General features: G+C 50.4%; 1 protein-coding gene across 2 annotated transcripts; it reads right to left on the bottom strand.

The window, feature by feature from the left end:
- Positions 1-789: 789 nt before the first annotated feature.
- On the bottom strand, positions 790-19148 carry DENND2D (DENN domain containing 2D). Of its 2 annotated transcripts, none has more exons than XM_072968032.1 (12): positions 18908-19148; positions 14268-14443; positions 13308-13420; positions 12541-12610; positions 11759-11836; positions 10423-10563; positions 9002-9150; positions 6384-6561; positions 2844-2885; positions 2341-2425; positions 1774-2013; positions 790-1298 (listed from the first exon to the last, which is right to left on the bottom strand). In XM_072968032.1, exons 1-12 carry the CDS (start codon positions 18963-18965, stop codon positions 1222-1224), a joined length of 1407 nt encoding a protein of 468 aa, XP_072824133.1. In that variant the 5' UTR covers positions 18966-19148; the 3' UTR covers positions 790-1221. The 2 variants fall into 2 exon arrangements, with proteins under 2 accessions (XP_072824133.1, XP_006197508.1); XM_006197446.4 differs by lacking the exon at positions 18908-19148 and adding an exon at positions 15017-15327.
- Between the last annotated feature and the right edge of the window lie 4694 nt (positions 19149-23842).

Genomic DNA, 23842 nt, shown 5'->3' with positions numbered 1-23842 from the left:
ACCTGCAGTGGGTCTCTCTGCCCCTAAAATAAAATTATGTTGGGTTGCGCTTAAATTTGGCAACCCCAGCCCCCATCCCACCCTCCAACAACATCTGTATTCTTTGTACAGAATTCAGGGGCCCCTGAGGACCACACTCACATACACACATTAATTGATGGAATTTTTGAAAGACACGATGCTTCTAAAAATTTCCGATCCCTTAGAGTGCTTGAACAGAAGCCGTCAGTAGAGGAATAAAGATGGACCGACTACTAAACCCCTTTGGATTTTTAAGACTATGATTCTCTTTTCCCAAAGGGGAAAAAGTATCAATGTGAGGATCCCTCTGCCTTGAGCTAAAGAGTTGACCTGGGCTTCTCGACAAAGTAGGAAGGAGGGTGTCTAAACAGAAAGTTCCAAACCGGAAGTGACGGGCAGACAGACCAATTTTTGGAAGCAGTGCAGTGTTCTTCACTGGCTTCTGTCAACTGAAATGCCTACCCTCAAGCCAGCCTGGACTACAAATGCTTCACTCTGGCAGCAGCCTTTCCTCCCAGGACTCTGGAAAGCCCAACCTAAGGAGAACCAAGAACTGCCGCCCTGCCCCTGGTGCTGTTGCTGCTTTTACCAGGTTCCCTCACCCTTCCTGTTAGAGACTCTGCTGACCCCTGTGTAATTCTGCCGCTCCGAACACAGCCTGAGTTCTGGGCACTATTACCAGGTCCTCCACGTCTAGTCCAGTTTAGTCTCACATCTATCCTTGTTTTGCTGGTTCTCTCTCCAGAGTGGAAGCCAGAGATACACATATAAAGGACAAGAAGGTTGTCATCTTTATTCTTATCCTCACATGTCCACAGACCTCTTTTTCTATGTGGCCTTTGGGCCATAACTGGTCCCTCTTTTGAGGATTTTGTAATAGTGGGAGGGGGCAGTGACAGCAACATCGAAGATTCTACAACACTCGGTACAACTGTCTGCTGCCCTGTGTCACCTCTGCAGAAAAGGCAGCTTTGTGCCCAGCTCCATGAGCACAGAAGTCAGAGCCTTCCAAAGTCCTGAGATAGCTGATTCCAGAGATCCCAAATTCAAGACACCAACTTGAAGCAAGACCTTGTTACCAGGACTCGGAAGAAGGCTGTGGATTCTGGGGACTGAGGGCTTCGCTGATCCTGCCGTGCTGGCAGGGGCCAAAGTCCAAAACTGGCTTGTCGGTCTAGTCACGCCTGTTCACTACAGCTCTTATTTCACAGTCTTTTCCTTTGATTTCTTCTGTTTCTTCTGTTCCTCATATTCAAGTATTTTCTGTTGGAAATAGCCTGTGGGTTCACATACAGGTGTTAGAGGCATCTAATCCAGCCAGGCAGACCAAGATGAGCTCAGGAGCGAGGGTCCGAAATATCCTCTCTGTCTGCTGCCTGTGCTCCCCCGCCCCCACATTCCTGCCAGGATTCCCATGCCTTCACAGGCCTCTGGAGACCCGGGTATTCACTTTGGCCCACAGAGGCCTAAAGCAAAGAATAACTAATAGGAATTAACTCCAGACTAAAACAAAGAGCACAGGGCCTCCTGCTGGCTGATGAATAGAGCAACCTCTGCAAAATGTCAGCCCAGAAGGCATTTTCCTTAGGCTTCAGGGTCTCTCTTTCCAATCCGACTTGAAAAGATGACAGCTGTGTTGTGGGTTTCTACAGAGGAGTGCCCTCTCCTCCCTCCTCGTCATCCTAGGGCCACACCTGACTTGGAGGCAGTGACCCTCTGGGCTTAGATTGATAGGGGGCTGTCCCTGTATACCTGCAGGAGGTTGCTTGCTCTTCTCAGCTTCCTGGATGAAAAGGGAGAAGAGCTGTGTCTTCACAAACTTCTTCACAAATCGGCGGTTGGCCTTGGAGGTCAGAGCCTTATAGAAGGCCCGTTCTTGGAAGTGGCCTTGCCCGTTTGCCTCCCGCTTGATGTAGGAGGCATAGTGGCCCACAGTCTTGACGAAGAACTGCACAAAAGGGCCTGAAACGTGCTCGTTGATTTGTTCTGGAGCTGCAGAGGACAGAGAGAGATCATCTCAGAGGGTAACAGATGGCTGAAACCACCCACTTCTATCTCCAAGTGGCTTTCGTTGCAGGCTGAAAGTTCTTGGGGAAGGGATGCAGTAGGGTTCATAATTACTGATGACTGATTAAAATGGGAGACTGGGTCTGGGTTCTCCACCATTGCTTAGGAAGACTAAAACCTCATACTCACACTTGCCCTAGAATCCAGGCCTCTGGGACTAGCCCAGGGCTGCTGAGTGAATTCATTTGAGTTCTGGAAGGGAATTGTTGGGAATCATGCCCTCAAGCTCTTTGCAGAAAGGGTAGGACTTACTCTGTAACTCCTTGATCTTCTGACCCAGAGAGTCTAACAGGTCATCCTGGAGCTTGGGTGGTAGGATGTCTTTTTCGTCACCAACCTAGGAAAGGACAGAGCTCAGAGGTCAAGCAGTCAGGAAGGAGGTGTGGAGGGAGGCGTTGGCAGAGAGTGTGAGGAGGGCATGAAATTTGCCCCCAACTTCACCCCCAAACAATCGGCCACATAGAGAAACAAACAGAAGCTGTTTCTTGATTGTCAGTCTAACTCTAAACATTAGCAAGTCTCTCCATCCCTGTAGTACTTGGTTTATATCCTTGCTCTAAAGGCACTAACACCAATCGCCTGGTGAAGTCACGTGCGTCTTTGTCGTGGGCTCCTTGAGAGCGGAGAGGTCTTGTTAGCGTGAGTTCTCACTCAACAAAAGTACTTAAAGTTGGTTGAAGTGAGTGGAGCATCAGTGAGACTAGAGCAGTTGAGCTGGTGGGGGGGCTGACGGGGGTCTGAACCCAGACACTTACTGACATTAAGAAGGTTCCTTCACAGAGATTCACCAACAGGACCTGAAAGAAACGCAGGACAGCTTGATCTCTTCCCCTTTCTTCATAGCTCTCGGAGGCCTCAGCACCTCCACGTCTGCCTGTGGCTGTACCTTTCAGCCCAAGCAGCAACCAAGGCAGCATCTGCAATTCTCATTTCCTGGCTGATGGTCTCCTTTCTCACCATTCCCCTCTTTCCTGGGGAAAGGGGATGAGGGTGTGGGAAGGGGGAGTAAGGAAGAGAGCTGAGGGAGAAGGGGTACAGAGTACAGGTACCACATAGCCACTCACTCCCTTGGTAAAACGAGGTTCACACTAACAGCTTTTACATGTGGGACATTTAGTACAAGGCACACACCGTAACTGCTTTGCCGATTTTATCTCATTTAATCCTCCCAGCGGTCCTGTCGAGGCAGGTACTATGCCTGTTTTGCAGGTGAGGAGACGGACCCAAAGAAGTTAAGCTGCCCGAGGTAATACTGCTAACAGACAGTAGAACCAGTTTCCAAGCCGAGATTGTGCTGTCCCTGGGATTGCCGCCCTCTCCCCACAGCTCTCCTCAGCTCCCTTCCCTCTGGTTGGCTTTAGGACAAGGATGTCGACTTTTGAATGCTTACAACAACCTTAGGTCCAACTGCCTGCACTTCTATTTTAAAAAAAAAGCCCTCAGCCATTGAATATTGGCAGTTCAGGGCTGTTACTCCCTCACTACCACCCCAGGGTGTCTCTGTGCCCTGCCCACCCTTCTGGAGGAGTGGACACTGGTCAAAATTAGCAGGTGGAAAGCCCGTGATAGCAGAAGCAGACACCTGAGCCCCGGGACTTTGGTTTCAAAGACACACATGTACTTGTACACGCAGGTTTGGAAATACGAGTTGGCTGGTCAACTTTAGCATGTTACTGACAAAGGGGTATTGGGGTAAATTTCTGGTGGGACTAGCATGTCACTAAAGCAGGCCTTTTGATAAATTAAAAAAAAGTTTTTTTTAAAAAGCAAAAAAAAAAAAATAAAAAAAATTAAAAAATAAAAAAAATAAAAAATAATAAAAAAATAAATAAATAAAAATAAAAAATAAAAAAAATAAAAAAATAAAAAAAATAAAAAAATAAAAAAAAATAAAAAATAAATAAAAAAAATAAAAAAATAAAAAAAAGCCCTCAGAGCTTTGGGCCTCCCAGCAGGAAACAGCAAGAGAAGGAGATGAGCCCAGGGTCAGCAGGAAGAGGGAAGGAAAGGCGGTGAGGAGACCATGTGTCCATAGGCTGCAGGCGGAACGAGACCAGGACTGGAACCTGGGGGACCTGAGTTCTAGCGCCAGCTGCGTCCCTGCCTGAGGGGCCTTCAGTCTAGACCTGAGATGGCGAACAGGCATCCTGCTGGTTGGATTCCAACCGGCAGATCTGCATCTTTGAGCCTCAGAGTATTTTATAAATAATTGAATGAATTTCCAGTACTTAAATGGAAACGTTCACATCAACTTGGGATTTGGGGCTTCCCTGAACAAGGTAGGAGCTCTGACACTGGTCCACGTTAAGGTGGAACTGAGTGCAGCTGCCTCCTTTAGTCAAGGCGTGTGCTCAACAGATGAGCGTAAGCCCCCAACGCCGGCGCTGGCCACGCGGGTGCCCGCTGGGCCCCTCTTTTCAGTTTGTGACCCTTAGTCTTGACCAGAGGGTGAATGATCCCTCTGTGCTCCCTTCTTCTAAATAAAAAGAAAGAGAGGAACTGGAAAGCGTGCCAAAAGACAGAGAGGGCCCTGTAATTATCCATCATCAAGGAAGGAAAGTTGAACTAGTTCAGGCCTGAAACCTCTTGTATACATCAGCTCAGATGCCTTTATTCAGGGCAGGCTCTTCACTCTGGGGTGGGGGCGGGAGGGGGAGGTAAGCGTGTGGAACATTTTTTTTGTGAAGTTGTTCCCAGAAATCTTTCCAGTATTTGGGGTATTACTGCCTGTCAAGCAGTCCCTTCCAGAGAGCTGCTGACATGGGGAGTCGGAATCCCCCTACCCCTACCCTGGCCCCCAGCCCTCTGCCTTCCTCATCCCCTGCCCGCTTCACAGAGCAGCTGCTGAGAAATAAAACAAGCCAAGGCTCTAAGACAGTAGAAACTGGAGTCCTATTAACCTTGGGGTGTCTTCCCACCACGCCACTGGGGGAGGAGCCACAGCTTCCAAGGGGCGGGAGCTGCAGCATCAGGAAGTTTCAAAACTTCTGGGGTTGGGACATCCTAAGTCTTATTGCTAAACATGGGGCTGATACTCTGGCCCAGTTAGTCACAAGGCAAAGGCTGGCTCAAAGGGCATGTGTACTCAGCAGTTCTGAGGAGGGCTGGGCGGACCGGGGACGCAAGGACGGGAAACAGCCTGCTTCTCTATCTCCCAGCAGCACTTTGTAAGAAGGTCTTTTGGTTCTACCTCCATCATCGCCTGTGCAGCCTCAGATAAGTCAGTTGAGTTCACTGGACCTCAGTTATTTCTTATGTAAATGAGAATCTTCCCACTAGGGCTGGTCTCATGCCTTCCTACCTTACTCCTGGACCCGGCCTCTCCCCTTCATAGGCCCTTTGTCTACACAGAGGGAGTCCATGGTCAGCCAGTGCAGACACAGCTAAGTAGCTTTTCTGGCTTGAGATTGCAGGAAGATGCTATATTTTGAAAGTTCCTACTGACAACTCAAGCAAAGCCCCTGTTTTGAGTTGTTCTTCCAAACGCTGGAGATAGATTTATGTTACGTATGCCCATTTTCACCACTGAGCTCTCTGGTGTACTGGGGGCACTGCCAAGAAATAAGAAGCTGACAAAATCAAAGGGGATTTGGATCTATATCTTCATTAGCCAACTGAGCTCTGAGCTAATCAGAAAGATGATCCTTGCTACAGAAAAAAAAAAATCAGCATTTTCAAGACTCATTGTTTTCAGGAAGGCTATGTTAGTTCACTTCCAAGCAATGCGGATAAATTCCAGTGGGGTGTGTGTTGTATAGACCAGCTGTGCTCATAAGAGAAACTGGGGGGGTGGGTATATCTCAATAGTACAGTGTGTGCTTAGGGTGTCCGAAGTCATGGGTTCAATCCCCAGTACCTCCGTTAAAATAAACAAATAATAAAATAAATAAACCTAATCCCCCAACACACACACAAACATAAATAATTTTTTAAGAGAATAATGGGATACCCAGAGCCAGCTGACTAGGACTAGGTGGCTCAGGGCAGTTGGGTGACCTCTGAAATAAGCGATGTGCTACCCCTTAAGCCCAAAGGGAAATCATTTAGGAGGAGGAAGCAGAGACTTACTGAGCAGCCGCTATATGTCAGGCACCGGGCTAGGTGCTTTATGCACATCATTTCCCCTGGGGTCCCTAGAAACTGAACATCGTCATTCCAGTTTGACAGCTGAGGAAGCCCGGGCTTAAAGAGGTTAAGCTTCTTGCCCCAAATCACACAGCTGTTAGCAGCAGAGCCGGGATCCGGATCCAGGTCTGCCTCGCTCCAAATCACGCCCTCTTCCTGCTGCATCATACCTCTTCCATGGGGCTCTCCATAACCTCCTGCTGAAAGCGCATTTGTACTCCAACCATGAAGGGAGTGGGGCAGCAGACAGTGGCCAGAAGGCTCTCGGGGACAACAGGGATGTAGGTGTGTGCCCAGCTGAAGGGGTAGAGCAACGCGGCAGCAGCGTGGATGCACTGAGACAGGGTGCTGGGGATAGGGCACAGAGAATCAGAGTCAGGGGGACCTCCCTGAGCCGCCACCCCCACCCAGCCCACCACAGGCAGCAGCAGCTGAGTGCTGCCCGAGGGGATATGAAAGCAAGTCTGGGAGCCAGGCTGGTCTCAGAGCTGTGACTCCTTTTAGCTGGGAGAGGAGGGCAGAAACCAGGAGGAGCTAAGGCTCCTCTCATCAAGGATGGGGCCTCTATTTGATCCTTTTTTCCCAGTTAGTCTCCTCAACTCACTACTGGGGGCAGGGAGAAGTAGCTCTAAAGAGAGGAAGGGAGAAGAAATGGCTCCACTCAAACAGATCATTGATTAAGGCCCTTCTCTATGTGTACCCCTGGGCCAAGGATGTGGATACCAGAAAGTATGAGTCTGACCCTGCTTTTAAGGAACTCCCAGTGTCGTTAAGGAGACAAATATGTAAACATTGGAGTACAGCAGAGAGGTCAAGCCTTATTTCCCCCCTTTATGTCTCATCCCCAGCCTTTAACTCTCACGGCTTTCTGGGCACAGGAATTTATTTAAATTTAAATATTTATATTTATTTATATTTATATATATTTATAAAATTTAAATTAAATATTTAAAGCTACCAGGTTGGTGCCTGTGTTTGTGTGGGAAATTCCTAGATTCCAGGAACCTCTTACCAGCAATTTCTACCCGGAAAGTCCCACTGAGGTGGCTCCTCCACCCTTTGCAATGAAGCATCCCTGCGTAATTATTGCCTAAGTCACAACTGGGCCTCAGCTCCTCCCACTCCCCCCTCAACCCACACACACAACCCCACCCTCTGTCTTCTCTATTCTCCACCAGCTTTCATGGCTCTTCGTTTCTTCAAATTGCCCCAAAGCCACGGCCAATATAAACACAGATGCGGAAACCTTGTTTCAATTCTTGGTATCAAGCTAGCACTTCCTGAGTTAGAAAGATGGAGACTCTGAGAGTCTAGCCAAGACTTGGGCTGACTGGAAGTCCCCTTCCTGCCTGAGCTTCAGAAACCTGAAACACTCAGTGTGGGAAAGAAGTGGGGAGAGGTGGGGTCTCCTGGAAGAAAGTTACTGTCCAGAGGTGAGCCCATGGCCAGGCCAGCGGACTCCTGGAGTCGCCTTCACTTCTGAAACACCGATCTTAGGGGGAAAAGGACAGAATCCCAGCTCTACCCAGGATAGAAACTTTTCACTTCCCTACAGGGCCGAGAGTGGAAGAGCTATTTCCAAAAAAATAAAAGCTCACACCACTTCCTCAAGGATTAGCCTACCACTGGTGCCTTTTTGGTTATTACTGGTTTGTACAGAATTTTCAACCCACAGACTCCATTCCCTGCCCAAGCTTCCTGTCCTCTAAAACCCATGACATCCACCTGACCCTCTGACCTAACATTTGGGTCCCTAACATCCTTTTCTTCTTCTTCCCTAAAAGATAAAAACCAAGGTGGTGAGCCCAGTGTCATCAGCTTTCTTCATCCCCAGACGTGAACAGTTCAACCTTCTCCTGTTTTATGATCCTTCTCCCTTCTCTGTTCTGTCACATGTCTCCCCATCTTTCTCAAACTTGAAGCCCCTAAGAGGTAGAGACCAAGACATGATATTACTCTGCTTCAACTATACACAGGAATATACTCAACTGCGAGCTTATTGTTAAGAATCACAGCTAGCATTTACCAATGTGTGCCTCGCGGGGTGCTCCTTATCTAATGGGATTATTTCATTTAATCCTCACCACATCCTGATGAGGTCAGTACAGTCAATATCTCCATTTTACAGACAAGAGGATCATGACTTTAAGAAGTTAAGAAACTAACCTACAGAAAATCATGTAGCTAAAGGTTGAAGGAAAGAACCGGAACCTTATTCTGCTGATTTCAACACCAGTGCTTTCAATCACTACATAATTCTATATCCCCTTCAGGTCAAGGACCACATCTTGTATGTCTGTATCTTCCTGATACCAGTTTACCATCTGGTAAACAGCTGACACACAATAAATGTTTGTTGGATGGGTGAACAAGTGGACAAATAAGATATGTTTGCGGTGAAGGATGATGGGCTTGACTTCCGTACCATTATATGGCTTCCTGCCCTGTCCTCCACCCTCCCTCCCTCCCTCCCTCAGCGTTTCAAGAAAAGAATCATGTCTGCATCCACCTAACTGGTCTCCACCTGGGCTGTCACAGGAGTACTCCAAGCCCTTCTCAGGGCTAAATCAGGGACCTGCTTCAGGCTTAGGCAGCAATTAAGTTTGAAGGCAGAAACGGGGGATTGCAAAAGCTTATTTCTCTAGACTTAGTGCAAGTCAAGACCGGGAGGCAGCAGGGTGAGCACACGGGTCCTGTGGCCTGATTTCCTTGGAGAACCCTCGGGTCTGTTCCCTGGAACCCAGGGATGCCAATCAGTTCAGGTGAGCTGCTCAGTGGCTGGACCTACCTGAGACCTTCCGCCAGGAAGATGATTCTTCTCTCCAGCACAGCAGAGGCAAAGATCTGAACAATCTTCTCATAACCGAGACAACGCAACAGAGAACTAAAATCCACATGTTCTAGGTGGGAGTCTAGGGGCCGCGTCAATGAGATGAACTGTGGGGCAACCAGAGAGAGAGGGGGTCAGCACACTGAAAAATCACACAGACCCCAGAAAGCTGGGCCTCTACCAGTCTCCACCCCATTCTCCCCCCAGGAGGGAATCTGATCCTGTCTCTCTCCTGCTAAAAACCCACCCACAGTTCCCCTCTGCTCTGAGGATAACGCAGATGTACGCTGGCATGGCACACGAGGCCCTGCCTCTCCCGCCATCTCCCCCACCTCGCTTGTCTCATCAACCCCTTCCGGTTCCTTGAGCATGTCATGCTGTGTCCTGCCTGAGGTTCTTTCCTCCTCTGGATTGCTCTCCTCCCTTCATTCTTCTTTTGTTTTTTAGTTGTTGATTGATTAATTATTTTTTTAAATTGTAGTTGATTGACCACATTTTCTCTCTTCATTCTTACCCTCCTTGTTGTCTCAAAGGCCTTCCTGGGCCCCCTAATGCAACACGTGTTTCTCACCCTTTTCTCACCCAGGATCCTGTTTTCTTTTCCTTTCGTCACAATCGTACAAGTTTTGATTATCTATTCATGTGTGTGTTTACTTATTTAACGTCTGCCTCCCCCACTGGCCTTTTAGCGCCATAAGGTCAGGAACCACATTCATTTTATTTACCACCTCAGAGCCGGAAAATAGTGCGCCCTGGCACACAGCAGGCCTTTCATACTTGCTTTTTGAGTAAGTGAAAAAGCCTAGCCCCCTCCTCTTATTCTTATATGGGGAAACCAAGGTTCAAAGGGACACTCAGATTATCCGGAGTACCATGGATCAGGGCTGGAATTCTTAAAACAATGTTCTACCTGCTGCGTTGTCCGCTCAGTGTCTTAAAACAGTAACATCCCCCATATGGCATGGGTGGGGATTCAGGGGTGGGGATGAGTGATAAGAAACAGACAGATGGAGGCCATAAGCTAGAGATACAGGACAGAAACAGGAAGATAAGGGAGGTAATGGGGAAAAGTGGCAGTTTAGGGGCTGGGGGCAAAGGCCATTTTAGTACCAGGAGCCTCAGCTTACATAGCTTATTTATTATAAATAAAAATCTTGGTGGCTTGAGCGGTGACTAGGTCCTTGTGAGCATCAGGTTGGAAGGATCAGAAAATTTGGGTTTGATTTTTAGCTCTGTGAATAATTCAAGCCAAGCCCCACTCCCTACCTGGCTCAGTTTCTCTGAATGTGAACCTGCTGAATGGAAGCTCCATGAGGAGCCGTGCCACAGAAACCCGCCCCCTCCTGCTGGGGAGGGTCTCACCCATTTTGCTCACCCACCTCAGTGCCTGAGTCGGGGATGAAGCTTTTGAGGGTGACGGTCTTCCCAGGAGCAGGGAAGGCTGCCTCTCGGAGGCCCTGCATGAATGGGTAAATGACTGCCAGGGAGATCTGATGCCTCTTCTCCACTTCATCCAGGATCTGCACAGAAAAGAACCCCAGGAGACATGACTCAAAGGGATGCTACTGGGCGGGTGGCAGAGATCTCATATGTGAGGCTCCCACACTGGTCCAGCCAATCCTTAACTGGTTCTCTTTCCTCTTTGGCAGAAACAAGTCTGCTGTTTATCTCCTGCACAAAACCCCCTTTTTCCTAGCCATATTCTTTTCATCCTCTGTCTACCAATCCATATTCCTCCTTTCTCCTAACATCAACATAGACGACCTTCCCCAGGAAGTCGTCCTAGAGTAAACTCATCATCCACGATGGTACCTTGTTCGTTTGTCCTGGCTGGAGTAGGAGCATGGAAGCTGGGCCTGCTGGGTGCCACTCTGCCCTTCAACTTCCACTGGAGACTCCCCAGGGAGGGACGGCCTCCATCGCTCAGAACTCCGCACAGATGAACACTCCGCCCAAGCAAAGGCTGTTTGAGTTTACTGCCTTCATCCTTCCAAAGGATGGATGCCTGTGGCAGAGCACACTGACGCCCTTTTGTGCCACTAAGACATGTCCCATCCACTCTGAAGGACTTCTCTCTGAACTCAGCTCAGGCACGGAGCCACACAAATTAGCTACAGCAGAAATCCTTGGAAACCTCAACTTCCCTTCTACCCTGAAAGGAGTCAGAGGGAGCCCCCTCAAGTCCCAAGTCCCATTGCATAGTCTATATATTTGTTTAGTGCTCTGCTTTGTTCACATATCACCTCATACCAACCCATGAAATAGAAGGGGAGGGATGCATTCGACAAACAAGGAAACTGAAACTCCGAATTCCAGATGTGGAGCTCTCCCCACTGTCCTGCTCCAGCTGCCTTCTTACTAGACATCTTACTAGATTCTCTTTCTTTCTTTCTTTTTAAATTTTTTTAGGGAAATCACTGGGGATTGAACCCAGGACCTTATGCATGCTAGGCATGCGCTCTACCGCTGAGCTATACTCTCCGCCCTGGGGCAGCAGATTCTCTGCTGCAGGGGAAGTAGTCCTCTGGGTTCAGTTCCCACTTTTCCCGAAAATCAAGTCAAGCCCAAGCACCTCTCCGCCGGTTCCCCCCGAGCGCCTCGCCTGACTCCGACCGTGGGGGAGGAGTGCAGGGAGCACAGACAGGACAGGCGGCCAGACAGACCTGGAGGCTGAACAGGCCAAACTGGCCCCAAGGAATCCTGTCCCGCCCCTACCTTGGAGAACAGGCCGAAGCAGCCAATGCAGCTGACGATGCAGTACACCCTGGGGAGGCGAGGGCCGCGGCCGGCGGGCTGCGGGGACAGAGAGGCTCCTTCAGTGCCGCAGCCCCCCCAGGGCCTCCGCCCAGCTGGGGCTGATGGGGCACGGGGCTGGTGGCTGGGGCTGGGGGATTCACCGCGGGTGGTGGGCGGGATGGAGAAAGGCCTGGCTGCACAGAGGTCCCATTCAAGGGACAGGCAGCAGGGAGGCCAGAGCGGTCACTGAAAAAAAAAAAAAGATGGCCTTAAGGGGGTGGATGGCTCATGGACAGCACCAACACCATCAGGGGTCAGCAAAGAGGGAACATGTGTGTTGTAGAGATGAGGGAAAAAACGAGGGAGGGGGGCGCTCTGAAAGTGACTTAGAGAGACCCAAGGATTGAACCTTGTTCAAATCCCAGGCCAGGTTCTGGGAGGCCCCAGGGGCCAAGGCAACGAGGCCTGGATAGAGATGGTGGAGGGCAGATTGTGGTGAAGCCTCCCTCACAGGGGAACGCTTGAAAGCTGGAGAGAGTAAAGACCAAAGCAAAGGTCCCGGAGGTGGGTGAGGAGGGGGGTGTGCCCCCATTCTTGTGAGGCTGCAGACGGCACTAACATGGCAGCAGGTGCTGGGCTGTGCTCAGTCTACAACCACCACTGCCAGAGAGCCTTGGCTTTTGCAACTGGGGCTAGAGCAACCCCAGCTGCGGAGCGGAGCAGGCTGCAGAGGAGAGGGGACAGTTCTGAGCTGCACAGACCAAGAGACGCCTGCAGTATCCGATCTTCCTGCTTCCATCCACGTTGGTCAGAACGAAGGAGAAGGTCTCCCTGAGGATGAGCAGACAAGACCTAGTTAGCACTTGCTCACCAGCTTCTAAAACAGGACGGCGGCCAGCACCAGAGGGGTGCCAAGGCAGGTGAGATGGGTCAAGGAGAGCTGCTGACTAATCCTGAGAGTAATCGGAACACCAGTAATTTACCTAAAGTGCTTATTGGTGTCAAGCTTTAAATGCATCACCTCCTTTAATTCTCCGAACAACTCTTTGAGGTAGGTTCAATGACTTTCCCCACTTTAAAGATGAAGGAACTGAGACTCTGAGGGAGTGTTTCTTATCCAAGTTCATTCACCTCATGAGTGATAAAGCCAAAATTCGAGCTCAGTTCTAGGACTCAAGGTATAAAGGACTTTGCCATACAAGGGACTCCTTAGAGACCAAAGGCCTTCTCTTAAGGCCATCTTCTGTCAGAGGCAGTCAAAACGCAGTGATTCTCACTCCTAGGACAGGTGAGAGAAACTTGCCCTTCTCTGGACAGAGAGGACTGGTTAGCTAAGATTGCTTGCCTCCAGAGACGGACCCCAGACAAATGTTTAGAAATGAATGAACTCCGGTCCCTCCCCATCAGGAAGGAAGCTGATGAGAAATCAGCATATACTCCAACTGAGAAGGGCGCAGGAATCACATGGCTCACACTTATCCCTTCTCCTCCCATCCCAGATTCCCCTGTCCTAGGGCCGGGCAATTACCTGGGATACTCAGTGAGTGGAGCCCACTCATTCCCATCTGGGAAGCAAAACAAGGGGATGGCTCCGAGCAGCCGCTCCTCCTCCTCCTGTTGGCCCCGAAGCAAGTTCTCCCTCTGTAAGGAAGAGGCAGAGACAGGTGGACTGTTGGAGGTACGAGCAGGTGGAGAGGGCTTGAGGCCTGGTGGGCTTCTCTTGAGGCTCGAAAGCAGTCTGAGAATAAGCTTTTCTACTGGCGTGTGGCTCCAAGCGTATCTCTGCCCGTCACTCTGCACAGAGACTGCATCCTGGGCCTCTGGCTGGCACAACCCCAGGGCCGAAGGAGCTCTTCCTGGGCCAAGGCTACATGAACCTGAGTTGGACTTGAGTATCCCAAGGATCTACATAGTTAGGAAGGGAGCCAGGACCACGCTGAATACAGAAAGGCCCAGAGACCGCCTGGCTTCCTGGGAGGACCACATCAGAGAAGAGATGTGGCCAGCTCAGTCACCGCTTGGACAGGGTAAGCGAAGCTAACCCCGCTGCTTCACCAACCACAGGACCAGACAAGAAGGAGACTGATGTCTGCCCATCAGCTATGTACCTGTCCTGCCCTGCCCTGTCCTTCCCATCCACTCCAGGGAAAGGGTTCCTCCAAGGACCTGTGGCAGAAGGTAAGCTTCTCTACAGAACAGGGTGGCTGAGGATGGAATTTGAAAGAACTAGGAGGCCCCCCAAAAGGGCAGAAGAACTGGCCTCGTTTCCCGGCTAGGGAGCCGAGATCAGTTCCTCACAAAGAGGCCAGACCTAGATTCTGTGGGTGATAACAGAAAACAGGGCTGGGCCTGCAGGAAACAGGAGTGGTGAGCTCAGGGCAGCTCCAGACTCCAACCCTGGTCAGGGAGGGAAAGGGCACCCCCCTCCCCACCGCCTCTCAGATACCGCAGTCCTCTTCCACCCCCAGCCCCCTCCGTCAGTCCTTACCTTGGGAAACTGGTAGGTGATCGTGGGCTCATAGTCCTCCCCTGAATGCTTTTTTTTGAGGGAAACCACAAGGAGGTACTCAAAGAAGTGCTGCCCTCCGGCAAAGCTGGGCAGATAGTGCTCCTGGGCTCTTTCTGGTTCCTTTACAGCTTCCCCCGAATTGTCCCGGAGAGGCACTGAAACCAAGACACCAGGGCTCACTTGGTATCTCATTGATCCAAGCCCCAGGTGGAGGCTGTGCTGCTCTGGGCAACTTGCACACCTCCAAGCCGCCATGCCAACGCTGAGGTCCCCGGAGCCCGCCCACCACCTCAGATCCCGGCACAGAATCAGAGCCAACTGGACAGTTTCTTTGCCTGCCCTGGAAGATTTGGAGCCACAAGGAGCCAAGAGGAGGAAAGAAAACACAGATTCAACAGTCAAGGAAATGTACTGGGGAGGCCGCCTGGGAGGCCCTTGGCCCCAGGGTGACAAGAGACTGACTACCTGAGACATTGTGCCCCAAGCAGACTTGGACTCAATAAATCAGAACAGGCTCGAGAGCCACGTGGCTGTGACCACACCAACCCCCACAGAGGGCATGACCGACTCTGCAGACCAGAAGGGGAAACCTCCGAGCACAGTCACATGGGGAACCAGGTGGAGGCTGAAATATAAAAGGAAGAAGAAAAAGAAACATTTCAAGGAAGAAGCAACCTCCTCGAAGAGGACCACCCCGGAAAAAGGGAAGTGGGCGATCCAGTCCAGACCTGCTCGGCGTCCTCGCAGCAGCCAGTTGGGGAAGCGCCTGAGTATCCTGCCTACCACTCGTCTTTCCATCTTCTTGGGCCTGTAGGGCATGGAGGGCTTCCCTGTCCCCCAACACGGTCTGGTTACAGAAAGCCCGGTAAAGGGGCGGCTGTTTCAGTCTCCAGCCACAACTCTAAGAAGCCAAGCCACGCGCTGTCTTCCAGATCGGGGAGAGCAGTTTCCATCCTGCGCACCCAGTGGTTGAGCAAGAAGGCTGTGACAGGACCCAGGAAGGCAGCAGAACGCCCGCACTGACAGAGACAGCATCCTGGCACTGCAGCTCAGACCTCAGCTCCTCCCAAGAGCCCCAGGGTGTGGTGAGAGAAAAGGTCATAGGCAAACACCTCCAAAGCCCGGCTGCTTCTCGGCTAAGGACTTTCAATTCTGGGCTGCAGATTGTGAAATGAGTTTCCTTACAACCTCCGGACAATGAAGAATGCCTGATAGCATCAACTGTGAGCACTGGACCACGCCGGCCCCAGGACTGGGATCTTCTGTCTTCATAACTGATTCCTGACCTCTCTCTTCTTAACTTGGTCAACAGCTGCAGATAGCCCCTGCAAGGCCACCTGCTGCGCTGTGGAACTTCCAGGACTTCAAGGTTACAAGCAAGAGCGCAGGACCAAACACTCCCCACAGACAGCATGTCACTGCCTCCCCTGATTAAGATCAATAGACCTGGCCCAATCATTATCTAAGTGGAGAAATTTGTTCTAGCAAGAGGAATTCCTGGATATCAATACAAACATAAAAGCCTCCTCTCCTGGTGGCAAAATAGAGAGCAAAGTTCATCTCTGAGCAGGAGAGTTCCTAATATTTCAGGACGATCTACAATGGTGCATCTCTCACCCGCTACGATACATCCTAAGGGGCTCCTGGGACCTATTGTCTCATGGGATCTGTTCCAGGGCTCTAGTGCAGAATCCCTCCTCCCAGGTGGGAAGGGCTCAGGACATTCTCCCTCGTGTACTGGTTGCATCAGCAGCCTGAGGGGCACTCAGTGGCAGTGGAAATCACCTGTCTGATCTCCACCCGACTCCCACTCTTGCTCAGTCTTTTATGCCTGTTGGATCAGGTCAACCATTCTGCCAGGCTAAAAGCAGAGCAGCAGGCCTCTGGGGCTCGAGGGTACAGATTGGTGTCTGGAGGATGGAGAAGAGAGAAAGGATAGCAATAAGGAATTGCCTAGGATTCTCACACAAACCCTTGAATGTGTAAATGCACATGATAAAAGAGAAAGACTTTTGCCAGGAGGCAAAAAGGTTTGGTGCCAGGGTCTGCCACTCCTGTAAAGAGTTAGTAGCCCTCTGGAAGAAAGTGGGGTGCTGAAATAGGGGAGACGACTGCTTGCCCTTAACAGCTCCAGACCTGGCTTCTGGGGACTAGTAAAAGCCAGTACTCAGTGGCCCAGCCATGACTCCTGGGGAGAATGCTAACCACGATAAATAAGGATGTTACGAATACTGTAGCTGTGGGAACAATGACCTGGAACACTTGGATCTGTCGCCACACCTTACTCACAACCTGCACAGACTGTTCAAGACAATCCTCACCTCCTGTCCGAGGAACAAGCATCTCTGATACAGATGGGGAAACTGAGGCACAGAGTGACTCAGGGACTATTTAGGGACTACCAACAGAATCTGTTGGGAGTGGGAATTATGAAGGATTCATGTCTATGCTCTGGCCTTCTGGATGCAGTGCACACCAAACATCCCACAAATGGGGAATGCCTCCTGTTTGCAAAAGACCTAGAGACCCCCAATTTTTTTTTCTGATCATTCCAGAACCTCAGGAAATGATTTCTTTCCCTAAATTCTTTGAGTTGCATTTTCGGCCCATTTCTTCCTGTTTTATCAGGAGAGACAAGAGCACAGTAAAACTCACAAACTCAAAAGAAGTTACTGGACTTTGGGGCTGAGGTCCAAGAAATCCAGATAAAGATTGCTTTCTCCACCCTTTCAAAGGGGGTTAATTAACAGAAGAGAAAACATCCATCAAACACACATTTTTAATATAGGTCATCTCATTTAATCCTCAGCGCCTTAGAAAGAAATAATTATCCTGAGTTTTCAGTTGAGAAGGGAGCCACCCTTTCTAGGGAAGTCAGGAGTCTGGTTACACTTGTTCCTCCATCAGGAAGCCCCTCCCACAGCCCTCTGCTGAAAAGTCCCAGAACTAGCAGAATTCGGATGTAAGGACTTTCTAGAACCTTGATCCAGAAAGCTGGTTCCTCCTCTTTTAGCTTGGCTGCCCTCAAGCCAAGACCACCACCACTGACACTCCTCCCCACCTAGATGATTTACACATGCATGTGTACATACACACACACACACACACACACCCTCCGACCACACGATTGCCTTGGGGCCAAAAAAGCAAAGAAGGACGGGGAACTCCCCAGGAAGGCAGAGGACAGTATGGAAGATGAAGAGGGCACAGTCCCCTGGCCTGACAGGTGCCAGACCTCAGGTCAAGTCATACTGGCTGCTCATCCACAGGTCCTCAATGTCTAGGAAGCTCCTATTGGCACAGTCATCAGCCCTGTTTTGGGACCAGGTGTGTGGGAGCAACTCTGGGCTGCAGGGAGCAGACGGATGCCTTCCATTCACCTAGACTTCTGAGGGTTGAGGGAGACCAGGAATGACCAGGCCGGTGCTCTCCAGAGGAGAACCACCAGCCCCACCCTACATCTGCTCCTGCCACTGCAGACTCCCAGGCCTCTGTCCCCATCCATGGTCTCTGACCTTTCTGCCTTGGTACAGGAAATGAATGACCAGATAGACACTGGAAAACTGTGTTTAGGAAGAACGGCAAGGGCAGGGGTAATGGCAGAAGGAGCACCAGTCTCTCCCTACAGGGCTCTCCAGCTCTGGGGCTTGGAGTAAGAGGAGGTCTCACTCCACCTTTTGATTGCCAATGTTAGGAGAGGTGGGCTGTCTGAGAATGACTCCTGCTTACTCTCCAATCCAGCTCCTTTCTTCTCAGAAGGTGGGACCTCTGGGCAAATTATCTAAGGGTTATGGCTTCTTGGCCACCAGACTGGCTAGTGGTAAGCAGCAACGTTTGTTCAATGAATGAAAAAAAAAATGAACGAATTCCTAATCTGCCTTCCAAAGCTCAGCGCTCCTGCTGAGAAGAAAGGAAACGAATGTTGACTTTAACTGAATCCCCACCACCCTGGACGGAAGAAACATTCTCACTTCACTGAGAGAGGATCAGGAGTGGGGCGCTAGACTTGTCTGATTCTAAGGAATCGGCTGAGCAGGCTCCACCCCAGCTCTGCTCGAGGCCGCACTCTCCCGGGCTCTCCGCCGCCCTTGGGAGCACGTCGGGAAGACCAGTTCGGTGGGCGGCGGCCGCGAGCGGGGCTGGGTCGCGGGCTCCCACCGGAGGCGTCCCGGGACCTCGAGACGAGGCGGGGCAGGGCGGGGCGGGGTGGGGCGGGCGGCCGGGGGCTGAGGCGGGGTCTCCGGGCGGCGCGCCGTGGCCCCGGCGCTGCAGGAACTCTGCGGTTGCCCCACAAACTTCCTGGCTGGAAGGACACGTGGCCCCGGGGCCCCACAACGGCTTCCTTTGGCCGGCAGCCTCCCCCTCACCCCCGCTGGCGTGGCTTCTCTTCTGACCTCCGACCCAGTCCCCACCAGCCGGTTTCCACCTCCACCTGCGCCCTCCCTCCAGCTCACCTGACCCCTGCCCGGCCCCCAGGGATGACCCTCAGACTGCTCTCGGATCGCAACCCTCCGCACCGCCGTCCCCTGGCCCCCTGCCCCGATCAAGCCCTGTTCTGGCCCGCGGTCCCCTCGCTGTCCCCGCACCCGCGCCCCGGTGCGCCCCGGCCCGGCACTAACCCCCACGGCCGCGCTTCAGTCTCAGGCTGGCTCGCAGGCGGCGGCCGAGCCCATCCATGGCCCCTCGAGTGCCCGGCGCCAGTTCCCAGGTCCACGCCGGCCCCGCCCCCCAAGGCGCGACCTCCGCGGACCCGACACTTTCACTTTCACGCGGGGGGAGTCCGAGGGAGCAGGCCCGGGGCGGGGCGGCGCACCTTCCGGACTCCAGCCCAACCCCCGGCGCACCTGGGCGGGCCCGCTCTTCCCTCGGCCCCGGGCTGGGCGGCTGGGGTGACAGAGGGCGCTCGACGCGTGTCCGGGAGGGGCGGTGCCACCTCGCTCCCACCCTCCGTGGGGCACCCCGGGAAGCGTGACTTTCCGAGCCCCGCAGTCCCCAAATGCGGGCGGGGTCGCAGCGAAGTCACCCCCTACCTCCGCGGCAAGCGCCGGGAGTGCCCGCCCGGTGGGCATCCGTGCACCTTCCTGGTGGCTCCGGACTTTTCCCAGAAGGGGATAGAGTTTTTAGAGCCGACACACCTTTCCAACCCGTCCATCTCACCCCTGCAACTGCTTTAGCCTCTGGCCATTTCCAGATCTCTTACCCGTATTTGTCCTTCTACCCCGTGGGGAGAAGCATTTCTCTTTTCCCGATTCCTCTTCCCCAAGGAACCGACCCGAGACCTGCCGGCTCTTGAGGAGGGACTGAAGATGCGGGTTAGGGTCTTGACCCCGCCTTCTATCCAGCTTGTTCTGGGGCAGATCAGCAAAATAAGGGTAATCCTGGCCCTGCCACCCGCATAGATGTGAAAGTTAAGGGATAGAAAGTTCTTTGTAAACTCTTACGTGATAAAATTTAAAGGGAGATGATAATAATGATGAGGATGGTGAGGATAGCTGCAGCTAGCCGCACCCCAGTACAGCCTTTCAGCTCCTCTCCACCCTTCTCACCTTCGCTGGCTTCCATGTATGCCCATATTTCAAGCTTCAGTTGTCAGGGATGAAATTTGCATTTGATAAGCCCCACTTATTTCTTGGAATCTGCCCTGGCTCCCCTCTCCCTCGCAGGACCTGTATCTGTAGGGTGGAAACCGTAGAGAGCGTGCAGAGCTTATATGAAAATTTTCCATTCACAGAGATTTTAGCTTCAATTTCAGGTGTGGAAGGCAGAGGGAAGAGGACACTGTGGCAGATATATGTCTGGGATCTACAGAAATGTCCCCCAGACCTACAGCCCCCTTCTTCTGTCATGCGTGGTCTCCAGGTGACTCTCCTGTCACAGACTATGGGTGAGCAGGAGCGAGGAATCCAGCCTGATATTAAACTGTCTAGTCTTGGCCCAGAGGTTCTAAAAGTTGCTTCTACTCTGGGCCTATGCAATTTTGTGCTGAATTACACAGTCTTAATTGCACAGTTTCTGTTCCATATTCTCTCTATTTCCACACACGAGGAGACATATCTTCTCCCAGTACCTTCTCTTGGCTGCATTCATGTCTTATGTATTTCTGTGTGAGTATAGTAGTTGTTCATGGTTAACTTTTCCAATTGGCTGACTATAATTGTGCCTTAATTTTTCCCAACCTATTTTATGGTGGTCCCAACTGATGCAGGAAAACGGATGTGGGACTTGAGGAGGGCTGTGTCCCATGTCTCGCTTGAGCCCCTGGGATATGCCCCCACAAATGTGGTTCCTTGGCTTTGCACAGAAAAGAATTCAAGTGCGAGCCACCACTAAGTAAAGGCAGATTTATTTAGAGAGATACATACTGCATAAAGTGTAAGGCAAGAGAAAGGCAAGAGAAATGCAAGGAAAGAAGTGCGGCCATTGGGTGCTCCGACTAAAGTAAAAGTAGGTACACACTCCATTCCATAGACAGAGTGCGGGCCGTCTCCGAAGGGGAGGGAGCGAAAAGGCCACTAGGTGTGGTACTGTCAGTTTTTATGGTCTGGTAGCTTCACACGTCTACAGGTGGGATCATTCCAACTGCCCTGGGGAAGGGGCTGAGATTACCAGGAATTAGGCCATGGCCCATTCTTTGGCCTTTTGCGGTTAGCCTTGGGATTGTCATGGTGCCTGCGGGCATGTTATTTGATCACACTGTTACAGTGAGCATATAATGAAGCTCCAGGTCTGCTAGAAGTCAAACCTCTTAATCCTCAAGGCCAGCTAGGAGGTGAATCTTCCACCATTTTGGTTGCTGTCATTCCTTGAGTGGCTGTGCCCTGCCCCCGTCCATCCTGTCTCACAACCAAACTACTTCCTTCCTTTAAAAACAGATGAAGAAATGTGTGTGTATGCCCACCAAAAAGATGTATACAAGAATATTTATATTGAATTTTATTTGAAATCATCTCAAACTGGAAATAACCTCAAGTGTCCATAAACAGTGGAATGGATGAATTGCAGCATATTCTTAAAATGGAGTACTAGACGGCAGTCAGAATGAATAAACCACGGCTGCCTGCAGTAGCATAGCCACATCACACAAACAGAATGCTGCACAGAAGAGCCAGACACAAACAGAGGTCATGTTGTTAGTTCCCATTTACGCAAAGTTAAAAACAAGCAAAACTAATGTATGGAATGAGAAGTCAGGACGATGCTCCATTTAGGGAGGAAGGAGAAAGTAATGGTTGGAAGAACACTATAGGATTTCCGAGGTGCTAGTAATGTTCTATTTCTTAATCTGGTGGCAGACACAGAGGTGTGTTCACTATGTGATCATTCTTTGCACTGTACACCTTGATGAACTTTTTCATAAGTACGTGAAACTTTAAAACATTTTTTAAAAGCGTTCATTAGGATATGAGGGTGGCATAAATGAGAATGAATTGAGAAATTATTGGGATGGAAGGAGATGAAGTTAACAAGTGTAAATCTACACTTTTGAGAAGTGTGGATAACAATATGAAAGAAGTTAATTGGTCCATAGTTTGAAGGAAACTCGGGATTAAAGTGGGGGTTATGATGGGAAAGATGAGAGCATATTTATGGGCACCAGGGGAGGAAGCAGGAGGGAAGAGATGTAGAGTACAAGAAAGAGGCAGGTGGAAAAAGATGTGAAAGGAGAGGGAGACGATGGAAGTCCAGGCTTTGGCGGAAGACTGGCTTTAAATGGGAAAAAGAACTCTGTTTGAGGGAAATGGGTATAGATGTGGATTAATCTGTAGATGAGGAAGTGGGAAGTTAAAGGATAAAATGAGATGCCTCAGTTTCTGCTAAGAGAAAAGGTTTTCCCCCCTTTTTCTTCTTGTGGTTACTGTCCCCCCTCTGGCTATTCTCTCAGAGTCTGGCTGTGGAGTGGAAGAAAATAAACCAGCCCACTTTTCCCAAAGGTCTTGAAAGGAAGCGCACAGGTCAGTTTCATTCAGGGAATGTACATGGCACAACACAATGGTCTGGGGTGCTTGGACTTAGCCCCAGGCTGCCGCTTACTTGCCTTGGGTTAGGCATTTCCTACGCCTCACTCTCCCAAAATAGCCAAATCACTCTGCAGGGTGCTTGTGAAAACCAGAGAGAATAGATAAGTAATTCCAAAGTCCAAACTTCATATATCCCTTTATGCCCGAATCACTGTAGTCTCAGCTTCTTCTTTTTAATTGCAGAAGCACTGTTTATTACCAGGCTCCTCTTTCCAGGTATTTCTGGGAAACTCGTAAAAATGTTTACATGCTCCGCAGACCAGTTCTGGCAGTTGCTTGTCATCACAGTCTGCAACAGAGATCCAGACTACTACTTTCTCCTTCCACGGTTATGCATGTTTGTCTCAAGACAACTTCTGCTCTCCCCTGTACTGTTTTGCCCAACTTGGACATTGGTTCTATCTCCAGTTCCATACAGTGGTACCTGAGATCAGGAAATAAGGTTTCTTAGGACTTGCTGAAGGTCTTGTGATAAGAGAAGTATACTGCAAAACAGAGAACTTGAAAACAGAGTATCACTGCTCTTGGGGTCTGCAGATGGGTCCTTTCCTGGCACTTCTCTGCCTGCCCCCAGGTTCTGCCCCCATGTTGCAGGGACCTGGCTGCAGTGGAAATGCCCCTGAGCCCAGCCCTGCCTCAGTACTCACATATTCCAGGATGATTGACGGTGGTGAGGTTTATTACATTCACGGGGACTGCTGCCCCAGACACCGGATGTGATCCTATCCTTTGGCACAAAACACTAGAACCACAACAACAAAAACAAAACACCTCCAAAGGATGGGTCCTTCAGTACAGAGTAACGTGGTCCATAGTCCTGTACAATTCCTCTTCACAGCTTGAGGTGCACAGAAGCTCAGCTGTCTGTCCTTCAAGCCACCTTGGAGTCTTGGCTTCTGATCTCCTGTGAGAAATGACTTGAACGATAACCTATACATCTTCCAGGAATCTTCAATGATTCCCAGGATTAGGAGAGGACATCTGAATATTGGAAACTAAGACCACCTTTTACATTCTCTCTCCTAGACAAGGGCCTCTGCTCTATATTTGGATAACCTTGACCAAACCTTGACTTTCTCCACCCCATTTAAATCAGATCCTCCTTTTACAACCTCAGATCACACTGTTTCCTTTGTTTTCTTAAAAGCACTTAACAATTTATAGTTACACATATATTTCTGAGATTAGTTGTGTAACAACTCTCTCCCTTCCTAGAGTCACCCCCAGGATGCATGGATCATGTCTCTTTTGCTCACCTTTGTGTCCCCAGTGCCTAGCACAGTGCCAGGCACACACTAGGATATTGCTAAATATTTCTCAATGGAATTAATGGTGAATGACTAGATGAGTAGTCTGCCCTAAGCTTCCATCTCTAAGAAGACAGAAAATTACTTGAAACATTTTTGGTCTTCCAAGTTCTACTCACGGCAAACACTTAGGCTGCTTAACACTCATTGTGACCTTTATTTGTTCCCCTGTGGTTATCTCATATGTCATGATTTTATTTTATTTATTTTTTAGAAATTTTTTTTTTAA

Source organism: Vicugna pacos, chromosome 9, assembly GCF_048564905.1.
Source record: "Vicugna pacos chromosome 9, VicPac4, whole genome shotgun sequence".
NCBI classification, from domain to species: Eukaryota; Metazoa; Chordata; class Mammalia; order Artiodactyla; family Camelidae; genus Vicugna; species Vicugna pacos.
This window is presented reverse-complemented; position numbering and strand designations above follow the sequence as displayed.